The 21,653-nt window shown below is 43.8% G+C and overlaps 1 protein-coding gene across 1 annotated transcript in view; it reads right to left on the bottom strand.

Annotated features, from left to right (window-relative positions):
• Positions 1 to 1,167: 1,167 nt before the first annotated feature.
• Positions 1,168 to 21,653, bottom strand: part of fer1l4 (fer-1 like family member 4) — a 25,449-nt gene continuing 4,963 nt past the window's right edge. The window contains exons 9-49 of the mRNA XM_054732158.2: positions 21,165 to 21,296; positions 20,872 to 20,934; positions 20,691 to 20,775; positions 20,454 to 20,622; positions 19,591 to 19,768; positions 19,321 to 19,507; positions 18,582 to 18,661; positions 18,155 to 18,280; positions 17,626 to 17,692; positions 17,405 to 17,508; positions 17,151 to 17,259; positions 16,697 to 16,901; positions 15,217 to 15,352; positions 15,044 to 15,144; positions 14,867 to 14,954; positions 14,636 to 14,752; positions 14,403 to 14,555; positions 14,120 to 14,318; positions 13,897 to 14,021; positions 13,657 to 13,791; positions 13,010 to 13,183; positions 12,651 to 12,761; positions 12,418 to 12,579; positions 12,144 to 12,321; positions 11,812 to 11,924; positions 11,604 to 11,723; positions 9,559 to 9,598; positions 9,235 to 9,335; positions 6,980 to 7,114; positions 6,792 to 6,911; positions 6,025 to 6,152; positions 5,786 to 5,956; positions 4,572 to 4,726; positions 4,234 to 4,415; positions 4,082 to 4,167; positions 3,896 to 3,994; positions 3,696 to 3,813; positions 3,368 to 3,491; positions 2,881 to 3,182; positions 2,642 to 2,742; positions 1,168 to 2,130 (exon numbers count right to left, since the gene is read on the bottom strand). Coding sequence (XP_054588133.1) covers positions 1,950 to 2,130; positions 2,642 to 2,742; positions 2,881 to 3,182; positions 3,368 to 3,491; positions 3,696 to 3,813; positions 3,896 to 3,994; positions 4,082 to 4,167; positions 4,234 to 4,415; positions 4,572 to 4,726; positions 5,786 to 5,956; positions 6,025 to 6,152; positions 6,792 to 6,911; positions 6,980 to 7,114; positions 9,235 to 9,335; positions 9,559 to 9,598; positions 11,604 to 11,723; positions 11,812 to 11,924; positions 12,144 to 12,321; positions 12,418 to 12,579; positions 12,651 to 12,761; positions 13,010 to 13,183; positions 13,657 to 13,791; positions 13,897 to 14,021; positions 14,120 to 14,318; positions 14,403 to 14,555; positions 14,636 to 14,752; positions 14,867 to 14,954; positions 15,044 to 15,144; positions 15,217 to 15,352; positions 16,697 to 16,901; positions 17,151 to 17,259; positions 17,405 to 17,508; positions 17,626 to 17,692; positions 18,155 to 18,280; positions 18,582 to 18,661; positions 19,321 to 19,507; positions 19,591 to 19,768; positions 20,454 to 20,622; positions 20,691 to 20,775; positions 20,872 to 20,934; positions 21,165 to 21,296 — 5,460 coding nt within the window. The 3' untranslated portion in view covers positions 1,168 to 1,949. The remainder of the gene's footprint in view (positions 2,131 to 2,641; positions 2,743 to 2,880; positions 3,183 to 3,367; positions 3,492 to 3,695; positions 3,814 to 3,895; positions 3,995 to 4,081; positions 4,168 to 4,233; positions 4,416 to 4,571; positions 4,727 to 5,785; positions 5,957 to 6,024; positions 6,153 to 6,791; positions 6,912 to 6,979; positions 7,115 to 9,234; positions 9,336 to 9,558; positions 9,599 to 11,603; positions 11,724 to 11,811; positions 11,925 to 12,143; positions 12,322 to 12,417; positions 12,580 to 12,650; positions 12,762 to 13,009; positions 13,184 to 13,656; positions 13,792 to 13,896; positions 14,022 to 14,119; positions 14,319 to 14,402; positions 14,556 to 14,635; positions 14,753 to 14,866; positions 14,955 to 15,043; positions 15,145 to 15,216; positions 15,353 to 16,696; positions 16,902 to 17,150; positions 17,260 to 17,404; positions 17,509 to 17,625; positions 17,693 to 18,154; positions 18,281 to 18,581; positions 18,662 to 19,320; positions 19,508 to 19,590; positions 19,769 to 20,453; positions 20,623 to 20,690; positions 20,776 to 20,871; positions 20,935 to 21,164; positions 21,297 to 21,653) is intronic.

Genomic DNA, 21,653 nt, shown 5'->3' with positions numbered 1-21,653 from the left:
ATAACGCTTCACCGGAGGCTTATTCTGCTTTTGCTGCTTTAAAGCGTCTTTATTAACCCGCATGGAGACGCGCGCTCACGGGGAACAGCGGCGGAGCGGAGCCCTCTGCCGCGGGAGCGCGCACTACTGACCGAGCTCTTAGCGGGCAGACTGGGAGAACTGGGAGTCTCCGGTCCCATTGTTACACCAGGGACGTGCTTATAAAACTTTTACCTGATACAGATGTGTGTTTTTACCATTTATGACACTTAACGTTTTCACCTGTTCCTCAGAGCTCCTCTTTTTAAATGCAAACATGTCGTCATCATAATAATTTAAGTTAAAAATCATTTGATACTCAGATTTTATTTATAGCAAAAAATGTAAGAAAATGTGAATGTTTCATGTCCATCCATCTGGGGTGGGGTTGCGGGGGCAGCGGCCTAAGCAGGGATCCCAGACTTCTCTCTCTCTGTTTGACCCATCCCCGTGAGGAGCGGTGGATGCACTTGGGATTTGGTGGTTTAACCCACAATCCAACCCCTTAAAGCTGAGTGTCAAGTAGGGAGGCATTGGGTCCCATTGTTAAAGTCTTGGTATGATCTCCCAGTCCCAGCAGACACTCTACCACTGAGAAGGTGTGGAGGAGCAGCGGGTCTACTCTGAGCCCCTCCCAAATGTAGGCTTGTCACCCTATCTCTAAGGGAGAGCCCAGCCGCCCTGCGGAGAAAACTCATTTCAACCATCTTTATCCACGATCTCGTTCTTTTGGTCACTACCCAAAGCTTGTGACCATAGAACGTAGATCGACCGGTAAATCGAAAGCTTTGCTTCTAGCTCAGCTCTCTCGCTTCACCACGACAGACCGGTACAACTCCCGCATCACTGCAGACGCAGCATCAATCCGTCTATTGACCTCTTTGACCACCTTAGTGACCTCGGCACCAGAGAGTCCAACCCAAAGTCCCCAGACTCTGCTTCCTCAGAGATGCCGATGGGATTGAGAAGAACTTTGACGTACTCCACCCACCGATCCACAGCGTCCAGAGTCGTGAGTCGAGGTCAGCAGCACACCATCCCCAAACAGTGCACAGCTTTCCCCTCCCAAACTGAATGACTAACAAGCAACAGAAGGATTCCAGCCTCAACTTTGGAGACCCTAAGAGAAACATCTGTTTGAATACGATAGTCTTTGATCATTCATTTTATTATAGATGAAGTTCCGCACAAACCCAAAGACTGGAAATGTTCAATAAATTAAGTGGTTTCCATAAATAAAGACTCCATTCATCATTTCTTCTGCATGTGAGGTGAAGTTCGTCTCAACGTCACCAGAGGAAACAATCAGAACAAACATGTAAACAAACTATTTGTAGCTTCCTGAGGCAGCGGCAAAGCCTGTTCTGCTTATAACTGAGCTCCTCTCACCTTTTTTATGTCCGTTTCATTTAAAACCCTAAAAACAAAAAATAATCTAGACTATCTGCCTTATTATTTAGCTCAATCATCTGTGTAACTGTGTAATTAATGTTTTAAATTAGCTGCAAAGTGAGTGAAATAATTACAAGTGTCTGATATTAATATTTATTCGTTAGACTTGTTGTTCCGATCCCTCCACTTGATTCTGGTGCAGATCAGAGTTCTGAATCAGTGCAACGAACAAACAAAAATGTATTTTAAACACCATAATGTTTACTTAGTCTACTTTTATAACAAAAATATGAACAAAAGCACAACTTAATATGAAAATAATCGTGTTTCAATTTAAAATAAGATCATGATTTGTTTCCTCGTGTCAAATAACATGAATCAATTGTTAATCTTAAATCTGAGGTCAGTCATCTCCACAGAGGATGGACTGAACCACACCCACCAGGATGTAATCCAGACAAACTTTGTTTTGTTCGACGTAATGGTGGAGCTGATGGAAAAGGCCCAGAAACCTGAAACCAGATTCTCTGTGGGTTGTTTCATCCGTTGACGATGAGGGAGCTGATTTGTCCCGGTAAGGTGTAGAAGATGAGGACCAGGAACAGGGTCAGGATGGCGAGGATGAACAAAGCTATGATGTACTTCTTGTAGTTCTTCCATATGAGAAAGATGAAGGTTTTCATGGGATTGACAAACCAGTTGAAGCTGGTGGTGGGACGACTGGAGAGGGAAATTGTTTAATCACCAACAGGTTTTCACAAAATCGTTTTTCATTTTGGTGAAAAAAAAAATCATACAAGAAGCAGGTAGTCACTGATGTCTGTGTGTGTGTGCACGTGCGTGTGCTTGTGTGTGAGTTAACGTGCATGTGAACACGTGTGTGTGTGTGCATGTGTGTGTGAATGCATGTGTGAATGCGTGCGTGAATGTGTAGGCGTGTGTGTGTGTGTGCACGTGCGAGTGCTTTTGTGTGTGAATATGTGTGTGAGTTAACGTGCATGTGAACACGTGTGTATGTGTGTGTGTGTGTGTGTGTGTGTGTGTGTGCATGTGTGAATGTGTAGGCATGTGTGTGTGAGTGAGTGCGTGTGTGTGTGTGTGCACGTGCGAGTGCATGTGTGTGAATATGTGTGTGAATACGCGTGTTTGTGTGTGTGTGTGAATGCATGTGTGTGCATGTGTGAGTGCGTGTGTGTGTGTGTGTGTGTGTGTGTGCACATGCGTGTGTTACTTTGGTTTGTCCAGAGGCTCCGGCTCTTTGCGTCCTCGCCCGACAGGGTTGGCCTCTGCCTGCTCTAAAGCCACCAGCTGAAGCTCCGCCTCCACCTTCCCCTTCACATGAACAGTGTCAGCGTTAGGCGTGTTCAGCCTGATATATCAGGAACTTCATGAACAAGTTCAGCAAATGTTCTCAAGTAAATCTGAATTAATACAATGTGATCATCATTTTTACAGTGAAATGTTTCATACCATCAACAAGAAAGTGTTGCCCAAGCTGTCTGTGTACTGGATGTCCTCCTGTCTCAGTTTGCTTCTCTTGTCTTTGCTCTTCTTTTTATTGCGTCCCTTCTTCTTGGCCTCCTCTCTCTCCTTCTCCTCCCTTTCAAAGTCCTCTGTGCTCTTCAAGCGGACTAGCGGCCACCAGCCCTTCATCTTTTTGGCACGAAAGATGGAGAACCGAGGACCAGCGAGGTCCTTGGCCATGTCAACAGTGCACTTACTGGATGTTTTTGCTGGTCGGACCATGTTGCTGAGATAAAGCTCTATGGAGCCTAAAGGACATCATGGTGTAAAGAGAGAGGCCGTTTGGTCACACAGACATCAGATGTCTTTTCTCATGTCCAGAACCACTAAAACCAGTGGGACATTAATACATTTGTAAGCGTGTGTGTGTGTGTGTGTGTGTGTGTGTGTGTGTGTGTGTGTGTGTGTGTGTGTGTGTGCGTGCGCGCGTCACCCAGGAAGTCGTTGGCTGCAATGCGGTCATAATCCCAGACCTGGAGGGCCAGAACTGCCGGTTGGCGAAACTCGGACTCTTCCAGAGAAAAGATCGACTCTTTCTTTTTATACACAACCTCTTTCTGTACAAGAGGAGAAAATATTCATCAGTCGTCGTCTACACGATCTCATATTTGCTTGTTCGTTTTGCTGCTGGAAACACCAGTTGTTCTGGAAACATCTGGGATTTTGATTAGATTAAATTCAGATGATTGTTCCCACGTTTGCAGCGAAAGGCTTTCTGACACCTCCAGAGCAGAGCTGGGGTCAGCAGCACGTGAGCATACCTCAGTGGGAAGGTAGTCAAATCGGAAAACAAATCTCCAGTTAAAGTTTCCTTCTCCTGTCAGAGAGTTGAAGTGGACATCTGTCTCCTGCTTCTCTCCATCCAGTCCTTTAATCCAGCTGTCAGGAGAACACCACACAACCACTAGCTCTCACAGCTGGGAACATGGGACACGATGACAGGATTAATTGTGAAACTAACCCTTTGACGTAGATGTCGGAGGAAGGGTCGCCAGTGAACGGGTTGATGTCGTCCAGAAACACGTCGTCGGTGTTCCAGATGATCACGCGCAGCTCGTATCTGTCACAATAAAACATCAGCAAGGAAGAACTTTTGTTGTTTTTAGAATTATTTAGCTGTTTGATCCTCAGCTGTGTGTCTACGTACTGTTCAGGTAGGCGGGGCTTTATGTCAACAGCGGGCGGGGCAGGGACGTCAGTGGGAAACATGTCCACCCACATATGAAGGTAACCCTAAAAACAAACATTGATGCAGACAAGGAAGAAAGGCGTGTTTGTTCCTACTGATTATTAATGAACCTGTGGAAGTCCGGGATTGTCCTGGTTCTGCAGTGATCGGATCTCCACGTGTTCCGGAACCAGAGAAACAGCTCCAGGGAGGAACTCTCTCATCTCCCTCCAGCGCTGCAGCACACTCAGGGCTGCATGCTCCTCCATCTCTGCTTCCTCCTCAGGAGACCGCTGGTTCTTCTTCAACAAACCTGCAAGAACAGCAACAACTAAAGCTGGAGATCACTGGAGTAAAGAAACAACCCTTTTCCCAAACAAGTGTGATTACTAAATGATTTCCCTGAGAAAAACTCCTTACTTATGACTAGAGAACATCTAACACAGAAAACATTTGTTTTCCTCCGTACCTTCTGGAACAGCATCTGGAGGTATTTTGAAGATCTTGTTGAGGACTTTCACTTCAGATGTTCTGTACTCTGGAGACGGTATGCCGTTCTTCCTGCAGAGCTCAGCCAAGATGGTTGACGGCTTCTTCGCATCACGCCACTTATTGTAACCATCACTTCAAAAACACAGTTATTAAAGAAACAGACATCAATAAATCATTCTAGCATCTATGTGGTAAATGGCCTGTATTTGATATAGAGCCTTCTAGGTTTCTATTACCCCCCAAGACACTTTACAACACAAACAGTCATTCACCCATTCACACACTGGTGGTGATGAGCTGTATAGCCACAGCTGCCCTGATGGAAGCAAGGCTGTCCAACACTGACGCCTCCAGCCACTCAATCAAATCTATTTTAATTAGTCACAGTCAGTTTGGTCCAAATATTTGCATTTTTACTCATCTGTAATTGCATTGGTGCTAAATAGTGACACTAACATAGTGATACATGGTGATAGTGATAAAATAGTGATGCTAACACATTTTCATACTGGTAGTATACAATTACTATACCTTGATTGCCTTTAAAGTACTACAAATTAATTATTAACATGCATTTTGGCAATTAACAAGTTGTAGAAAATAAAAATTGTCTTGTAATAAAACATTGTATGAATTATTGAGATGAATGAATATGTAGACCCCCCCCCCCCCCCCCACACACACACACACACACACACACACAAGCATCACATAGCTAATTACAACTAGATGCAAAATAAAACTAATATTTGAAGAGTTGTAATTTGCTAAATCTGATCAGGTTTTCCAAAAATGCATCTTTTAATAATTTACTTAAGTCAAAATCAAGTTTAGTGATTTTGATTAAAAATGGCTTTTATCTGTTTTTGCTTCACATAAACACGCAGTAAGAAAATAGGAGCTGCAAGAATAAAAAAAGGCCTGGAGAAATATTTCTGGGTTGTTTTCAGAGTTGAGTCAGGAAAGTGTCTCGTTTCGTTTACATGAAAGGCGTGGGACTTAAACGTTGTTCTGCAGCCAGCCTCTAGAGGGCACTTTGTTACTTTGACTGTCTAACTGATGTACGTGTCACCGGTCCCAACGCATCTCAGATGAAGTAAACTTGACCGATTTGTGGTTTTGGTTTAAAAAATAGAAGATTTGCGACATTTTTAGTTTTTTGAGCATTTCAGCTGAAGTTGTGTTACTAACGTGTCGTAGTAAAGAGCGAGCCCACAGGAGGCCCGATGTCGACTGTAGAACCGATTTTCTAGATCCACTCGAGTCTCTCCAATGACATCATCAGCTCCAATGAGATCGTGGTCCATGACTGTGATGACCAACTCTGTCTCCAGAGGGAAGGACACTGTCAGTTCGAACACCCTGAAAAGCAGTCAGACTCTATGAGAGACAAACAGAGAAGTGGATGAGAGAGACAGACAGGTACTAACTCTCCAAACGTTGGGTTCAGCTGTTTGGGGATGTATCGCTCTTTGGAGTCCAGACTTTGATCTCCCACTTTGACAATTAGGTATGGATCAGCCTTTCCATTTGGGTCCGTGGGAGACAGGCTGGTAGCCTGCAGGACACAAGCAAACAGCTGTTGACCTCTGACCCAGCGGAAACTAAAATAAAATAAAACCACTACACGCAGGCTGTGACTTTGTTCATTTTAGCCCAAAAGTTTAAGAGTCATAACTGCCAATCTAAGGGACGCACAAACCTTTTATTATTATTAAACAAGGTTCTTTTTGCTTCGGACATGGTGTTTCTAGTTACCTTTTTACATGTTTTGACTGTCGTCTGTGGTCTTCATGGACTGGGATCAAGGGAAAATTATCAACATGGAGAACGACCGGTTCAAATGTTGGGTCAGGGAGGCAATAGAAATAAGGAAACGTGAACATTGGAACAGGAACAGAGACGAGGGGGCCTATCAGCTGTCTCGCACCTGGGATTCCCTTCTCCAAAGACCAGCCAGCGGAGGTGGGCGTGACCGACCCGGCGGATCTGACAGATCTGGGTTGGTCGCGCCCACCAGAAGAACAGCTGATAAAGACGCGTCACACAAACACCTTTGACATTTCTGATGAAGACCGCAGACGACGGTCAAAACATGTAAAAAGGTAACTAGAAACACCTTCATGTCCGAAGCAAAAAGAACCTTGTTTAATATTTAAAAAGAGGACATAATGAACATTGTAAAGGACGCACAAACCTTGACGATGTAAACTCTGACTAAGACTTTGATTGGAGAGTTTTTGGGAATTCCGTTGGTGATCTGACACGTCGTGTCTTCCCTGTCTTCTGGATCAATAGGATAGACCAAGAACGAACCCTGGAAATGGAAAACAGGAAACGATGAATGCATTCTAACAAACACACAGCGAGCTCTGCCACCTGTACCTTGTATTTTCCCATCAGCCTCTCCTGGTCACCCTCATCTTCATCCTCAGTGGTGGATCTGCCTTTAAACAGAGGAAAGATCCGCAGCCAGTCCTGGAACTGGCTGAACTCCGACTCCAGATCTCCGTCACAGAGCTGAGCACAAACACAGAGAGCGCTCTTCGTTTTTATCTCATAATTACTCTGTAGGATATTTGCTCATCAGTCTGTCAGCATCTTAGACCAGGCATTTCCAACGTGCATCCCGGAGGTCATTTTCTGTCCTCTCTAGAGGGATGAACTCTCCAACAGGTGATGCTTTCTAACATTTTTATCTTCAGTATTTTACTAGCTTGGCTCAACTCTGGTAACTTTTACATCAACATTGAAAACGTTAATTTGATCCACATTTATTTGTGCATTTTAATTGTGCTGCCTCGTTGATTTTAATGTTCATGCTATTCTGGCTAATGGAAAGCACATTAAACAGCCTCTGTTTATGAAATGTGTTACACAAAGATAGCTGCCTTGCAAAAATTAATTCTCATCTTTGGACCAGAAATCCAGAAAAGGAAATTGCTTAGTCAATCGCCTGACCTGAATGGCATTAAATTAGTCTCCGAGAACAAAGTAAGGAACCTTGGTGTTATCTTTGACCAGGACATGTCATTCAAATCCCAGGTTAATCAGGTTTGTAGGATTTCCTTTTTCCACCTTCGGAATATTGCTAAGATTAGAAGCATCCTTTCCAGGAGTGATGCTGAAAAACTAGTTCATGCATTTATTGCATATAGACTGGATTACTGTAATTCATTATTCTCAGGAAGTTCACAGAATGTAGTTAAAAGTCTTCAGCTTGTCCAAAATGCTGCAGCTAGAGTTCTGATGAGAATTAAAAAGAGAGATCATATCTCTCCTGTCTTAGCTTCCCTACATTGGCTACCTGTTAAATTCTGAATAGATTTTAAGATCCTTCTTCTCACATATAAAGCTCTTAATAATCAAGCTCCATCATACATCAGTGATCTGACTGTTCCATACGTTCCTAACTGAGCACTTCGCTCTCAGACTGCAGGTCTACTGGTGGTTCCCAGAATACCTAAAATTAGGATGGGAGGCAGATCTTTTAGTTATCAGGCTCCTCTCCTGTGGAACCAACTCCCAGTCTTAGTCCGTGAGGCAGACTGTCTACTTTTAAGAATAGGCTCAAAACATTTTTTATTTGATAGGGCCTATGGTTAAAATCTGATGTTAGCTTAGATCTGGACAAGTGGGGGATTACAGGGAGGTGGAGTGTACAGTCGGTAAAGACGGCTCTCCCTTGCCCTGCCTCCAACATGCCTCCATCTAAATAGGATAGATTATCCTGAATTATCTCTGTAGTTATGCTGCTATAGGCTTAGACTGCTGGAGGATACACTGACCACTTTTCACACTCTACTACTTTCTTCTACAATCTGCTCTTTAACTGTATTATTTCCTCCTACTTCAGCTATTAGCTTTATTTTTCTGTAAGTGTTTTTCTCCCCAGAAGAAGCTACAATGATGTTCTGCTGAGCTGTGGTGGCCTCATGGAGGGGGCCATCGTCTAGCACACTGCTGCTAACCACTTAAACTTTCTCCCTCTCCTGATAATAACTTTTTGTTTCCTTGACGTTGGATGTGCTGCTACTACTAGTTTACCCATTTAACAATAGATTCACTAGGATAAATACAATAAAGTTTATCTCTCGCCAAATAGAATATTTACTAAGCAATCACTGTGTAACCATGGACACATTGCTTGGTGTGTGCGTGCGTGCGTGTGTGTGTGTGTGTGTGTGTGTGTGTGTGTGTGTGTGTGTGTGTGTGTGTGTGTGTGTGTGTGTGTGTGTGTGTGTGTGTGTGTGTGCGCGTGTGTGTGTGAGTGTGTGTGTGTCTGCTCTGTCTTCTCGATCCCCAGTGAGTCGTGGAGGATGGCTGCTTATACTGAGCCAGGATCCTCTGGAGGTTTCTTCCTGCTAAAAGGGAGTTTTCTTCTCCACGGTCACTTTATGCTTGCTTAGTATGAGGATTGCTGTAAAGTCACTGACACTAGTCAGTGACTTGATGCAACTTGCTGGGTTCCTTATATAGGAAACATTTTTTTCTGATTGGCTTAATGAACTGACCTGGATTGGAATGTTTATGATGTGAAGTGCCTTGAGACGACTCTTGTCGTGATTTGGCGCTATATAAATAATTGAATTTGAATAATTGAATTGAATTGAATTAACAACTTCACGAGATTTTGAAACCTTCAGTGTGGCGATCTTCTTCCTCTTTGGAGGCTCGATCTCCACCACCACAGCTTCCTCCTCCTCCTCTTCGATGTTCGCCATGGTCAGATGCACTCCGTCTGTTCAAGGTAAAAATATATATACACTTAATATCGACCTTTAAACTCACATTTGAACCCTTGACAACCACATCAGTGGCTTTTGGGTCAATTAAACAAGATGTGAAACAATCCTTTGTCTGACCCCATCATCTAACGACATCTTAATCAGAAGAGTTTTGACACTCAGATATAAATTATAAATGAAAACTAGCTTTTACTCCAGTTCTGAGTGGAACTGTACCTGTTTCTGCTTGTTCCTCCATCTGTTCTACCTCAGCAGCCTGCAGACATGAACACATCAAACAAACCCAGCGAACCATTGAGGTGTTTCATGAAGAAAATAACACAATCTAAAACTATTAACAGTTTTATGTCTGCTCTTTTCTTAGACGGTGTAGCGTTATGGTTTATGCTCTTTTATGAAAGAGGAACCATTCTACATATTAATTTGTGATATCAATTTTATTAAATTAATAACCAAATTGTATAGTTTTAAGAAGACTCAAAGGTTGTTTTCATCGATAAACTGACGATAATATCCGTGTGTCTGTGTTTCAGTTCAATGAAGAAGCAAGTTTGAAAGTTAAAAGTTTTAATTCTTCAAACTAAACTAATGATTTTTGAAATGACAAACATGGAAATGACAATCAACATTGGCAACTTTGTGGGACAATCTTTAACAGTTGATATGCTTGCTCAAATAGACCTTGTGGTGAATGTGTGAAGATTGAACATGAGGTGAGCTGAGTGCGTGTGTGCATCTGATTTTGCTTCAAGAAGAAACAGGTGTCTGAGTGAAAAGTGATGGTTTGAATAAACTTAGGTTTTGTTGCAAAAGATGCATCAAAACGCTATCTGTCGTGGAATGCCTCACCGTATTCGGACCCTCTGTTGGACCCGGGACGTCACCTTGGCTGGCAAAGAAGACAAAGATGCGCCACGAACTGGTCCAGAGTTGTCCTCGGTACACGTTGATGGTAAAGCGTTTTCAGATGCGCTTTCTTAAGTTTAGTTTACTCAGAAATCAAAGGACTCGAGGCGAGTCCGCGTTAGTTGTTGCAATTCTGCTATTCCTGTCTGGCTGACAGGAATAACGGGGGGGGGGGTTGGGGGGGGGGGGTGAGCCGATAGGCTCCGTGAACCCCTTTAGCGTTTATTCAGGTCTTCTCTCTTTTGTTGTCAAGCACGAACTGAATCATGAACTGAAAAAATGACCAAAAACCTTTCTCTTCTCAAAGCAAAACGTGTGCGTCAGCAGATGTGTTTTGGAGTTTACTGTGAGAATGTGTGTGTGTGTGGATGTTTGAGTGTGTGAAGGTCACCACTAAACATCCTCAGAACATTATTTAATTTAGCATTGATTCATTAGTTATTATGATTACCCAAAGCATAATAATCATTCATTTGATTAAAACACATTTATAATGAGTAAAATGGTAAAATGATTATTTTAACATTAATAAACAACGGAAGCGTAAGACTCTATTATGACTAGCTTTTCCATGGGAACACATCTTCTGGCTTTGCAGGTGTTCAGATGTTATGGTTTCTCCCAGACTCGCTGGCGTTCAGGTCTTAATCTGTGGGTGAAAGTTCTCAGCGACCCAGCCGAGTCAAATGACCTTTGGCACAGAAAACCCATATTTCCTCACGTTACATTCCCCCCTTTCGCGACGACATGGTGGTCAAGCACAAACCACCTGACGTCGTGACCTCATTAACGTGATGAACTCATGAAGGTAGACATGCATGTTACAACGGGTACATTTAAGATGCTGTTTGAGAGAGTTTGGGGCTGGTTTTTCTCTTTCCTCCTCCAGTCGTCGCGTCTCATTGAACTCTGAGGCACTGTGCTGACACATGACTTCACTAAAATAATTTCACTTTCATGGTTTAGAAGAGGTCAAAGAAACAAAAACACACTGTTTTTGTGACAGGGTACAGATGCACCTCACTCATGAATTTTTTAACTATAATAACTTTGTTGTCATTTGTATTTATTTTGGTTAAGGGGAACAGGTAACATAAGTTTTGCTTCTTTCTGTTCCTTCTTTCATTTTTTGTTTTCGCAAACCTGTTATGTGTTTTGTTTTTAATTGTGAATAAATGAAAACAAACTTAAAAAATATACATATAAGATAAAAACAACATTTGTGCATAAAGTCTGGTGTAAGACTGGATGAAAATCAAAAAGGCGGCCTTTTCAAAATACATCTTTATAAAATGTCTTAGATAAGCGTAGTCATGTGAAGACGCTTGTCCTGAATCAGCTCTTCTGTGTCCCACCTTTTTTTCCAGCTCCTCCAGGGAGGCGTAGTACTTGGACCACCAGTCCAACTCCTCCTTCTCAGGCTCCTCCTCCTCCAGCTCCTCTCCTCTAATTTTATTCAGCTTCTTCAGGGGCGCCTTTATGCAGACCCACCACAAAGAGTCAGTGATGGCAGTGCACTGTGATTTGTTTTGATGTCTGCAGAAGGAGGTTAAATGGACTCACGTTCATCATCTTGATGGGTTTTATGGGAATCTTTGACTGTGTGACTGACAGGCCGCTGAGTCCGATGCTCTTTACCGTCGCCAGCGGGTTGATCTTCATTGAATTCTGCCTCACTGGAGAGAAGCACATGAATACTGTCTGCAAGACCGTTTGGGATCAGAAACATCTGGGAACTGCTAACAGACTGTACTAGGGGCTATAGTTTGCTTCCACATCTGGTTTCAAACATCTGTGATTCAAATATCATGTTTTACTTTAATCGCTTTCTTGATGAAGCCCCAGCTATTTTTTTGGTTGTTGTCTTCTAATTTCTTCTGTTTTAATTATCTCACCTTTAGGTTTTAGCTCTTCTTCCTCCTCCTCCTCCTCTTCCCCCTCAAGATCATGTGGGGCATAGTCCATGAGGTTCTGAACCACATGAGAGCCAACCAAAGCCAGGTGACCAAATGCCCGATGCTCCACCACAAACACGGTCAGAGGAGGGTGGAGGTAGGACTGCTCCGGCAGCTCCTGGTCAGATGTAGGACGACCAAAACAGAACAGTGCATTTTATCCCTGCTTTTCTCTGTTCCTGAAGCATTTAGCTCACTGATGATACAAACTGACCACGTCGATGTACCGGACCACCTCTTTAAAGTTTGGGTTGGCCTTGAAGCTCTGGATCTCCTCAGACTCCAGCGTTTGTCCCGCACACTCCACCCTGACGAGAGGACGCTCTACCTCGAACAGATGGACCCTCTTCAGCTCCCGTAGACCCCAGAACAGCACCTGCAGACACAACAGAAACGCACTGAAGGGCCGTTGTCCTAACAACCTGAAAGGGTGAGCGTGAGCGTCACCTCGATTCTGAAGGTTTTCAGAACAGGCCGGACTCCCTCTGGGATGACGTAGGATCTCTGCTCCTCATCGAATGTCAGCTCCTGAGGGTCCACGCTGATGGGGAGGTGGGGCTGAGAAGGGAAGAGAGCATCTTCCGTTTAACTGCTTGAATTTGGTTTAGCTTTACTCGTAGCGATGACTTAAAAATAAAGTTTTTGTTTTTTATTAAGATATTATTAGGACTGAGGTTGTCAGACACCCAAAACTTCACAGTAGCAGCAAACTTGCAGGTAAACATGAATCTACTGATGAATTAGCATCCAACCCCACGGTCACCACCTAAACAGAGACGGTGCAAATATGGATTGATATATTCCACCTCTCCAAACCCAGAGTAGTCGAGCTCAATGAGCTCAAAGGCGGCCAGCAGCTCTCCTGCAGGAACTCGTCCTCTGATGATGTCATAAAATTGAAGGCGGGGCTTTTCGTAGAGCTGCTCCACAGTTTTAAACTCCGGCTCAGCAAAAGCTCGACCCAAAGGCTTCGGAGGACCCTGAACAAACACAAACATGCACAAAATGACTAAAGTCGATTCTTAGATGTGCTGAGAGGCAGTGACGGAGTGTAATCAAATACAAATACGTAGTTGCGTACTTGAGTACAACCTTTCTGTATTCTGTGTTTAGTCCAACCCCTGCCCCACCCCCTGTCCAATGGGGACAAGCTGCATACTCCTTTGTCCGTGTCGTACTGCAACTCCAAAGGTACTAGTACTATCATTTGTGCCCCACACCACCACACTTCTACAACCACTGAAGGCATTTTTAAATGTTTACTTTTACTTTCAACAATCTAAACTAAACTACTTTTAAGTACATTTAAAAATGCATACTTTAATACTTTTACATAAGTATTAAACTACTTGGACAATTCCACTTCAAATTAAGTACTTTACCCTAAGTAAAAGAAATCAAGCACTTCTTCCACCACTGCTGAGAAGGGAACCAAACCTAAAAAAGGCGTTACCATGGCGTCATGGTCGTAGATGTTGATGATGATGAGGGGCGGGTCCTGTTGAAGCTGCTCCTTTGTTCCTTCCAGCAGAACTCTGTCAAACAACAAGCACTCACACCAGGAGGGGGACAGGGTGTCCGACAACACCTGCGCGCGCACACACACACACACGCACGCACACACGCACACACACACACACCATTAGTTTAGGTTACCATGGCGACTTACTGAAGGAACGGTAAAACGACGTACCCTGGTGACCTGGCACTGTGTGGAGAAGACCACCTTTGCAAAAGGATCTGATAGGCCATCATCATCTGCAGCCATCAGGCCACGCCCCTGATACAGGTGACATCGTAGCTGGAAGTATCTGCTGTCTGCAGCCAGAAGATACAGAATTCACCAAAACCTAAACGGGTCATCTGAAAACCCTCCGATTTGGATGTCCTCCTGTTAAAGACGTCAGTGGACTCACCCTCGCAGGACAGGCTAACAGGTAACATCCTTTGCGCCTCCACTGGGACCAGCCTCCTCTGCGCCTCCTCCTCTTCCTCGTATACAGGTGTGAACTCCTCTGGCAGGCCGTTAATGGCCTCTTTACTGTACTTGACTGAACCAAGCCACAGGTAGACCTCCACCTTTGCAAAGATCTCACTTGCTGCACATCCTGGAGACTAAAAACACAGAGCTTTATTGAAAAGAGAACGTTTAACGTTGAGAAGCTTGTGGAGTTTATTACAAGGATGTGGATGACTCACCTTCATGTAGAGGGTGGTGAGGCGACCGCAGTCCCGCCCCTTCTGCTCCTCAACCAATGAGAAGAGGATGGAGTGAGCCGGAATCCTGACGTAGGCCAGTCGCTTGCTTCCACTAAGCAACCAAAGAAAAGCATCTGGGAGGGTGCTCTGAGGCTGGAGGGAAATACATCAGATTTTACTCAACATGGACTGTTCTGACGACCTTCAGGGTGATTTACTCTACGACCTCTGACCTCTACAGCCAGTAGGCGGAGTTTCTTTAGGATTTTCCTGCTATCCACCAAGCGCTGTTTGGCTGTTTTCCTGCTGATCCTCCGCCTGGCTCTGATTGCCTGTCTGGCCAACAGGACCTGTAGACAATCAGTCAGTCAGTCAGTCAGACAGACAGTCAGTCAGACAGACAGACAGACAGACAGACAGACACAAACAGGCAGGTTTTAAAACGCAGCTGAGAACAAACTCACCAGATTCTTTTTGATGAAGCCTCTTCTGCACTTGTCCAGGCTGTTGGGGCGAGACTGAGATCTTCTATCTGAAAAAGCACTGAACTGTCTGCAAAATAAAAGAAGAGGTCGTGAAGAAAAATCAAGGTCAAATCCAGCTAAACACTCTCTCAAGAATCATTTCATGAGGGCTCTTACTTGCAGCTTGCCAGCAGCTCCAGTAGCACCTGAACCAAGCGCTCCTTTGCTCGACTCTTGGGCCTCCTCAGCAGCATTTCCACCTCGTCCAGACCGATCTCCTAAACAACACACGATCATCCAGCAAGTGGTTTGGGGCATTTCTTAAATAAATAAATGGAGCCGACTCTTACCAGCCTGTCAGCCATCTTGCTAAGCCAGTTAGCCTGATAGAGACGAAAGCAGTGATCTTCAAACTGGCTCCAAACAAACAGACAAGGTTTGAGTCTGACTGAAGGAGGCTGGAGCTGAAGACACTGGAAAGACCTGAAAATAAACAATGAGAACAATAACAAATGGGAACAACGTGTGTAGTAATGTAGGCATCATCCTTTAACAACATCTCACAATAAAGGTGTAGCTCTGCCCTAAAGGAACACAGTGACTGGGCGGTCCACAACTCTCACATCAGCATCATCAGCATCAAAAGGCATCCGCTGAACATTGCATGAAATAACAAGCACAGTAGATAAAACATTCATAAGAAACAAAGTCACAAGAAGGTGAGAGTGAAAACTAAAAGCACGCAACTTAAAAAGAAAACAGTCAGGTCAAGTGCTGGCAAAGGTATAACTGTAATTCTCCAGACGGCTGTAAAAATCTGACGTTGGTGCAAAGAGAGGAAGCTCGTCCCAGAGACTGGGGGCCAAGTATGAAAACATGCGACCCCCCCAATCCTCAGGACCATGGACAGGTCATGATGTGGTGGGCGTAGCTCACCAGAGGGAGCATGGCAAACCGGAAAGTCAGTCAAGAACACTGACCTGTAGGCAACTAAAGACCAAGGCGAGGAGCTTAAGCTGAATTCTGTAGAGGATGGGGGGCTCGTGAAGGGAGACCAGATCAGCTGTAATATGTTCACGGCATTTGGTGCTCATCAAAATCACTGGCCTGCTGACTGGTTAGCACCTCTGCACGGGGAGTAGTCCAAGCACGAAGTGATAAACGCACAGAGCACTACGCAGGCTCGTGATACCAACCGCTTAATTTTAGCCAGACGACAGAGATGAAAGAAACACAAGCATACCACTTCGTTTGTGTGGTTCTGTAGCTCAAGACCCGTCAAGTTTAACCTCCAAGTCAACCACCAGTCCTCCTAGAATAGAGCCAGCTGCTCAAAGCCAGAAACATTTATTTGGGCCTGAAGCACTTAGAAAAAGACAATGACCTTTGTTTTCTCTTTGTTGTGTTTCAAGAAGCTGTTAGCCAGCTAGACGTGTACCAGGGGACTCTTAAAAGCACCATTTCAACCCTCTTTCATGAGGGAACAGTCAGATTTAACAATCATCAGCATATAAATAAAAACTTAGCTTTTGGTTCTAAATTATCGCACCCTGGGGTAGCAGGTGGAAGGAGAACAATAAGGCGCCGAGGAGGGAACCTTGTGGCACCCCACAGGTGAGATCAGAAGAAGCTTCTCCCAGTTAGAGAAGACGTCACCCAGCAGGCTAATCCCAGTGATCCCTGCATCTGGAGATTTGTTTGATTTGCAAAACTAAGGAATGTCCATGAGGATTTTAGGGACAGCTTTAGGAATTTACCTGGCAGAGGATTATTCTTGCAGAACAGGTGAAACTAAATCAATGAGCACTTCAAAAATCTGGTACTCCCCTGTCGTAGTCAGTGGACTGAGGTCGCATGGCGGCAGACACAGACTTATTCTCAGGTTCAGAGTTCTCCATCTCCTCTCTGTCTAGCTCATCCTCCGACTCCAGCAGACCATGAGTCTCCTCTGTCAGGTCTTCCCTGCTCCTCCTCAGCTCCTCTCTGTTCTGGCTTTTCTTGAATTTTCCAACTCCCACAGCCTTCCCATAATTTCCTATCAAATACATGAAAAAACAAGAATTTTTAGGTCAGATGTTAGAAATGAAATGTGAAACATCAGATGGTTTTGTTCAGGAGGAAAATTACACTCCATATCTGTAAATGAGTAGAAAATGAAAACCCGAGCCCAGGTTTTAGTTATTTTATAAAATCTGATTTAATCTCCAAAAAAAAAGATCTACAGGTAAAAAAATAAGTGTTGTGAGTGTTTGATTTGTGTCATAATCACAATATAAGATGCTACCTATTGAGAGTTCAAAGGTCAGTGGTTTTGTTGCTACGGATGGGTCAATCATTGTGACTTCAAACAGAGATGAAAACAGCAGAAACTCCTCCTTCTGACCCAGGTAACCCTGGGAAAAGGGAGAGGGGAAGAAGGAATTGAGAACAAGCAGAAGTCCCCTATACAGCCAACGCGCTTTTACATTGAGCTGTATTGTCCCATGAGATGAAGTTTACTGTAGCCTGGCTGAACTGAGAGGCTATAGTGGCACTGACCTCAGGCAGAGGATGGAGCTCCTCGATTTCCACGGTAACAGACTCTGGCACCTCAACTCCAGCCTCTCCAGACTCATCAGCCAATCCACTCTCAGATGGAGATGCTGCTGCAGCAACAAGTCAGCAAACCAGCATTTTGATTAAAGAGTTTGAAGAGTGAAGAATTGAAGATTCCCAGAGACTTTTAATGAACAACACCAGAACCCTCATAACAAACAAACCTTCCATCTTCTCTGTCTTGCTGCTCTTTTTCTTCTTCAGTCCAAATTTCCCCAGAGCTCCTTTGACCTTCGGGGACAACAAAGTCCACACGAGAAGTGATAAGGATACTGAATGCACACAGATAGTAACTAAATGGGACAGCAGCAGCTCAGGAGGTTGAGCAGGTTGTCCAGTAATTAGAAGGTTGCAGGTTCAATCCTGGCTCCCACCAGAGAATGCTGCTGTTGTGTCCTTGGACAAGACACCTAACCATCCTTGCCTGCTAATGGTGGTCTGAGGGACCGGTGGCGCCAGTGCTCGGCAGCCTCGCCTCTGTCAGTGCGCCCCAGGGCAGCTGTGGCTACACCGTAGCTCATCATCACCATCAGAGTGTGAATGTGTGTGTGAATGACTGTGTTGTGCCGCGCTTTGGGGGGGGTATTAGATCCCCAAGAAGGTGTTTTACAAATTCAGGCCATTTAATGATAAATGGGTGTGGCTCCTTCCTTACCGGTGCGTTTATCAGGTAAAAAGCAGAGCAGCTGTCACCTTTGCTGCAGCTGCAGACCGGGGCTCTGTGGAGATGGCTGAGGGGGAAGAGTACACATCCATGCAGAGAGCCAGGAGGATTCGCCCTCGATAGAAGATCCCTTCACCCAATCCCTCGTTCAAAGCCTGAAGATAAATATATGAGTAACTATAGTCTAGTTATGCAGAAAAATGATTTTTTTTAAATAAGCATTTTTGTGATTACTCTGCAAATTTACAGTTTTTTTTAACTGAATGTTTGTAAAACTGATTATTTAGTGAATCTCGTTTTAGTCAATAAAACGGTCTGTGGGTTTGGTACCTGGGATTATTTTGGATATCTTAAAGTCAAAGGCAACAAAACTAAAGTTGGTTTAACATGGAGATAAGTGATCGCAAACCACTGCAGGAAGGCTTCAAATGCTTTGTTTGGTGTTGTGTGATTTACTTGGTGGACGTCTCCAAGGGTGGAGTTCTGTGGAGAACCATAAAGATTCACCCAGCCTGGACCAAAAGTTGGATTGAATCCTGCAGAAAACAGACAGGAAATTTTCACTCGTAAAATTCTGTAGTCAGGTTAAAGTTTATGTCCAATCTTTTATTTTTTACAAATAATATTTGAGAAAATGTCGATTCAGAGACTCAATGTTGGGTATTTTATTTAATTCAATCCAGGCGTACCTCAAAGAAAGTCCAACACACACAAGGGGGCTTAGAGATATTAGGTTTATCTATATCATTTACCAATAAACACCAATAATCAACAATCAGATTTTGCAAAACCGGAGAGAAAAAAGATGCACACCAAATGGGAGGTCTGCTAACTCTCTCAACAAGCAGAAGCTCATCAAAAGGTTTTATTCAAAAATGACATAGCACACACACATTAAAGATGACCACACCCATCCCCTTCACAGAAAGCAAAACTTTCCCAGGTTCAGAGAAATGCTCCGTCTGGACTTCACTAGGGAGCTTTTTGTGATAACAGAACTGCAGACTTACAAGGTCGAATTTCCCTGCAGCAGGAGCAGAATAATAACACCAGATGGTACCCAGACAAAATCATCTTCCATGCATCTAATACTCTATTTACCGCTTTAAATGTGAATAAGGCTAATGAACTCTGTTTGAAAGAACAACATTATTAACAAGAGAAGGGGAAAATCAGTTTTTTACCCAACACTCACCGTTCCTCGTCGGGTCAGAAATCTGCTGAAGGTCTAGGAAATGGGTTGCCAAGGCTATGTCGCCCATCCGTGCATCATCAAGAACCTGCACTTTGATTCGCTGAGCCAGAGGAGGAAACTGCTCAATGAAGGAGATCTCTTCATTCCAAACTGGGCAGTTGGTGGAGCTGGCGACACACGTCTCACCCTAAAACCAGTCAGAAAATAGACTTTCACCTAAAACCAAAGACCCCTGAAGTTCTGAGACCAAAGACACACGTTAGTACATACCTGTTGTCCTGCGAAGGTCACCTGTACATAGGGGTCAATGAAAACTGCCCGATCAGTGACGGACATCTTGGCCATTAGCCCCGCCTCCATCGTTGGCAGACCCTCGGCCCGGTAAATACGGATACGAAACCGAGCCCACGGGCGCTCAGAAGGCATACCGCGAGGAAGCAGCAAATGCCTTAGAAAAACAACATTTAAGAGCAGAAGCAGAAGAAACGCCTGTAACATGTCCATGCACTGATGTGTGATTTTATATTTCTTTTATTTAGACTTTATGCAAAAACTCATGAACTGCATATATTTCATTAAAAGTTTAGAGATATTTTGATGCACGCAAATTCTCAGGCTGCTACAAAAAGCATAAATTAAATAAAAAGTGTTCAGTCCACAAAACACAGACCAGTTATTTTCCCACGTAAACCAGAGTTCAGTTCAGCTAACATTCACCCGTCACCATTTGTTAAATGATGCAGAGTTAGAAGTGTTTGTCTGCTTCTGTTATTAAAAGTATAACCTGAGATCTTCTACTGAATAAATATGATGTCCCCCAGGGTTAAGTGCTGGGCCCAAAGGTTTCTAAAATGTTAATTTATTTTATTTGTTGATATGTTTTGTACAGGGAATGACATCAAAACAGGGAGATGTGGTTAGTGAGATGTTTGAATTTAACGTAAAAGACTCTTAAATAAAGTGAAAACTGTTTTAGAACAGCCGATGCTCCAGATTTTATATTATTCATCCATTCACTCCATATTTGACTTATTGTATATCTATGGGTCAACATAAGTATATGTTTGTAACTTAATGATGGCTTTGTTGAATCGAGTGAACGAAACTAAACTCAAACAGTTAATATGACTGACTTTTCTATGTCCTCGCTGTCCACTGACGAGGTGGTCGGAGGCAGACTGGGCATCCGTAGAGCTTCTCCCTTCATCAGGACACTCAGGCTAGCCTTGACGTAACCCTTTACCCCCGACCTGGTGTCTGCTGGGTCGGTGAGAGGAGCCCACCTCTGGTAAAAGCGCTGATCTGGAGCAGCAAAGAGGCCGTTGAGTCGGCGAGAACCAGAGTACAGACAGCACGGGCAGCTCTCTTACCTGGCTGATTATAGACAGTGGAGATGTCGATTTTAAAGGTCCCGATGTGGGTCATCAGGAAGGCCAGAGTCCGTCTGTGGAACACCTGAGTGGTGGTGAAACACCACAGGTGATGATGATGACTACACACACACACTCACCATGGCAACAGCAATAGGAAGAGTTAAAATAACAAACAAACCTTTATTTCTATGACTTTATCCAAGAAGATCTGTGGAGCTTCCTGAAACTCAAACTGGAAATTCTGAAGCAGAAAAAGAGAAAAGAAACAACTTGTTTTCTGTGGAAGAGTTTGATGTCAGGGAGAATGAAGCACCTTTACTCCAGATGTTCTGCGCTGAGGTCTAACACTCTTTTGTTTCATTGCACTCGGTTTCATTTTTCACCTGGAAACCGACAGATTCTGACTCCTCTTCCAGACTTATTAAGATTATGTTATAACGCTGTTATAACACTGCTAAATGTCAGATTTACCTCGTTGTAGAACGGACAGTTGGTGGATTTCTGCGTCGCAGTGTTCTTTTTCTGACCGCCAACCCTGACAAAAACTGCAGGGTTGATGTTCACACCAACAAGCTTCTGAGCCTCAAGGATGTTCACGTTCACCTGCACACACAGGACGGACTGCATGGTTTGGGCATGTCCAGAGGAGAAACAGTGATGACATAGGTAGAAGGATGCAGAGGTTGTTGAGGCAAGCAGTCAAGAGTCTTGCGATAATTTGATGTTTTACTTGCCGCTTTTATGTTTTTGCATTTATTTTTTTCCAAACTCTGAATTTAATGTTGTTCAGCGACTTATGCAATCTTTGGTTGTTGTAAACATAAAACTCAAACTTTCACAAATAACATTTCATTGATTGATTGAGGTTGGGGCCACCAGACAAGGAGGCTAAGAGGAAGACCACAAAAGGAGATTTATGGACATGGTGAATGAGGACATGAAGTGAGTTGGTGTGAAGGT

Source organism: Nothobranchius furzeri, chromosome 3 (genome assembly GCF_043380555.1).
Source record: "Nothobranchius furzeri strain GRZ-AD chromosome 3, NfurGRZ-RIMD1, whole genome shotgun sequence".
Taxonomy (NCBI): Eukaryota; Metazoa; Chordata; class Actinopteri; order Cyprinodontiformes; family Nothobranchiidae; genus Nothobranchius; species Nothobranchius furzeri.
The sequence above is the reverse complement of the archived record's forward strand: the minus strand, read 5'-3'. Positions and strand labels throughout refer to the sequence as shown.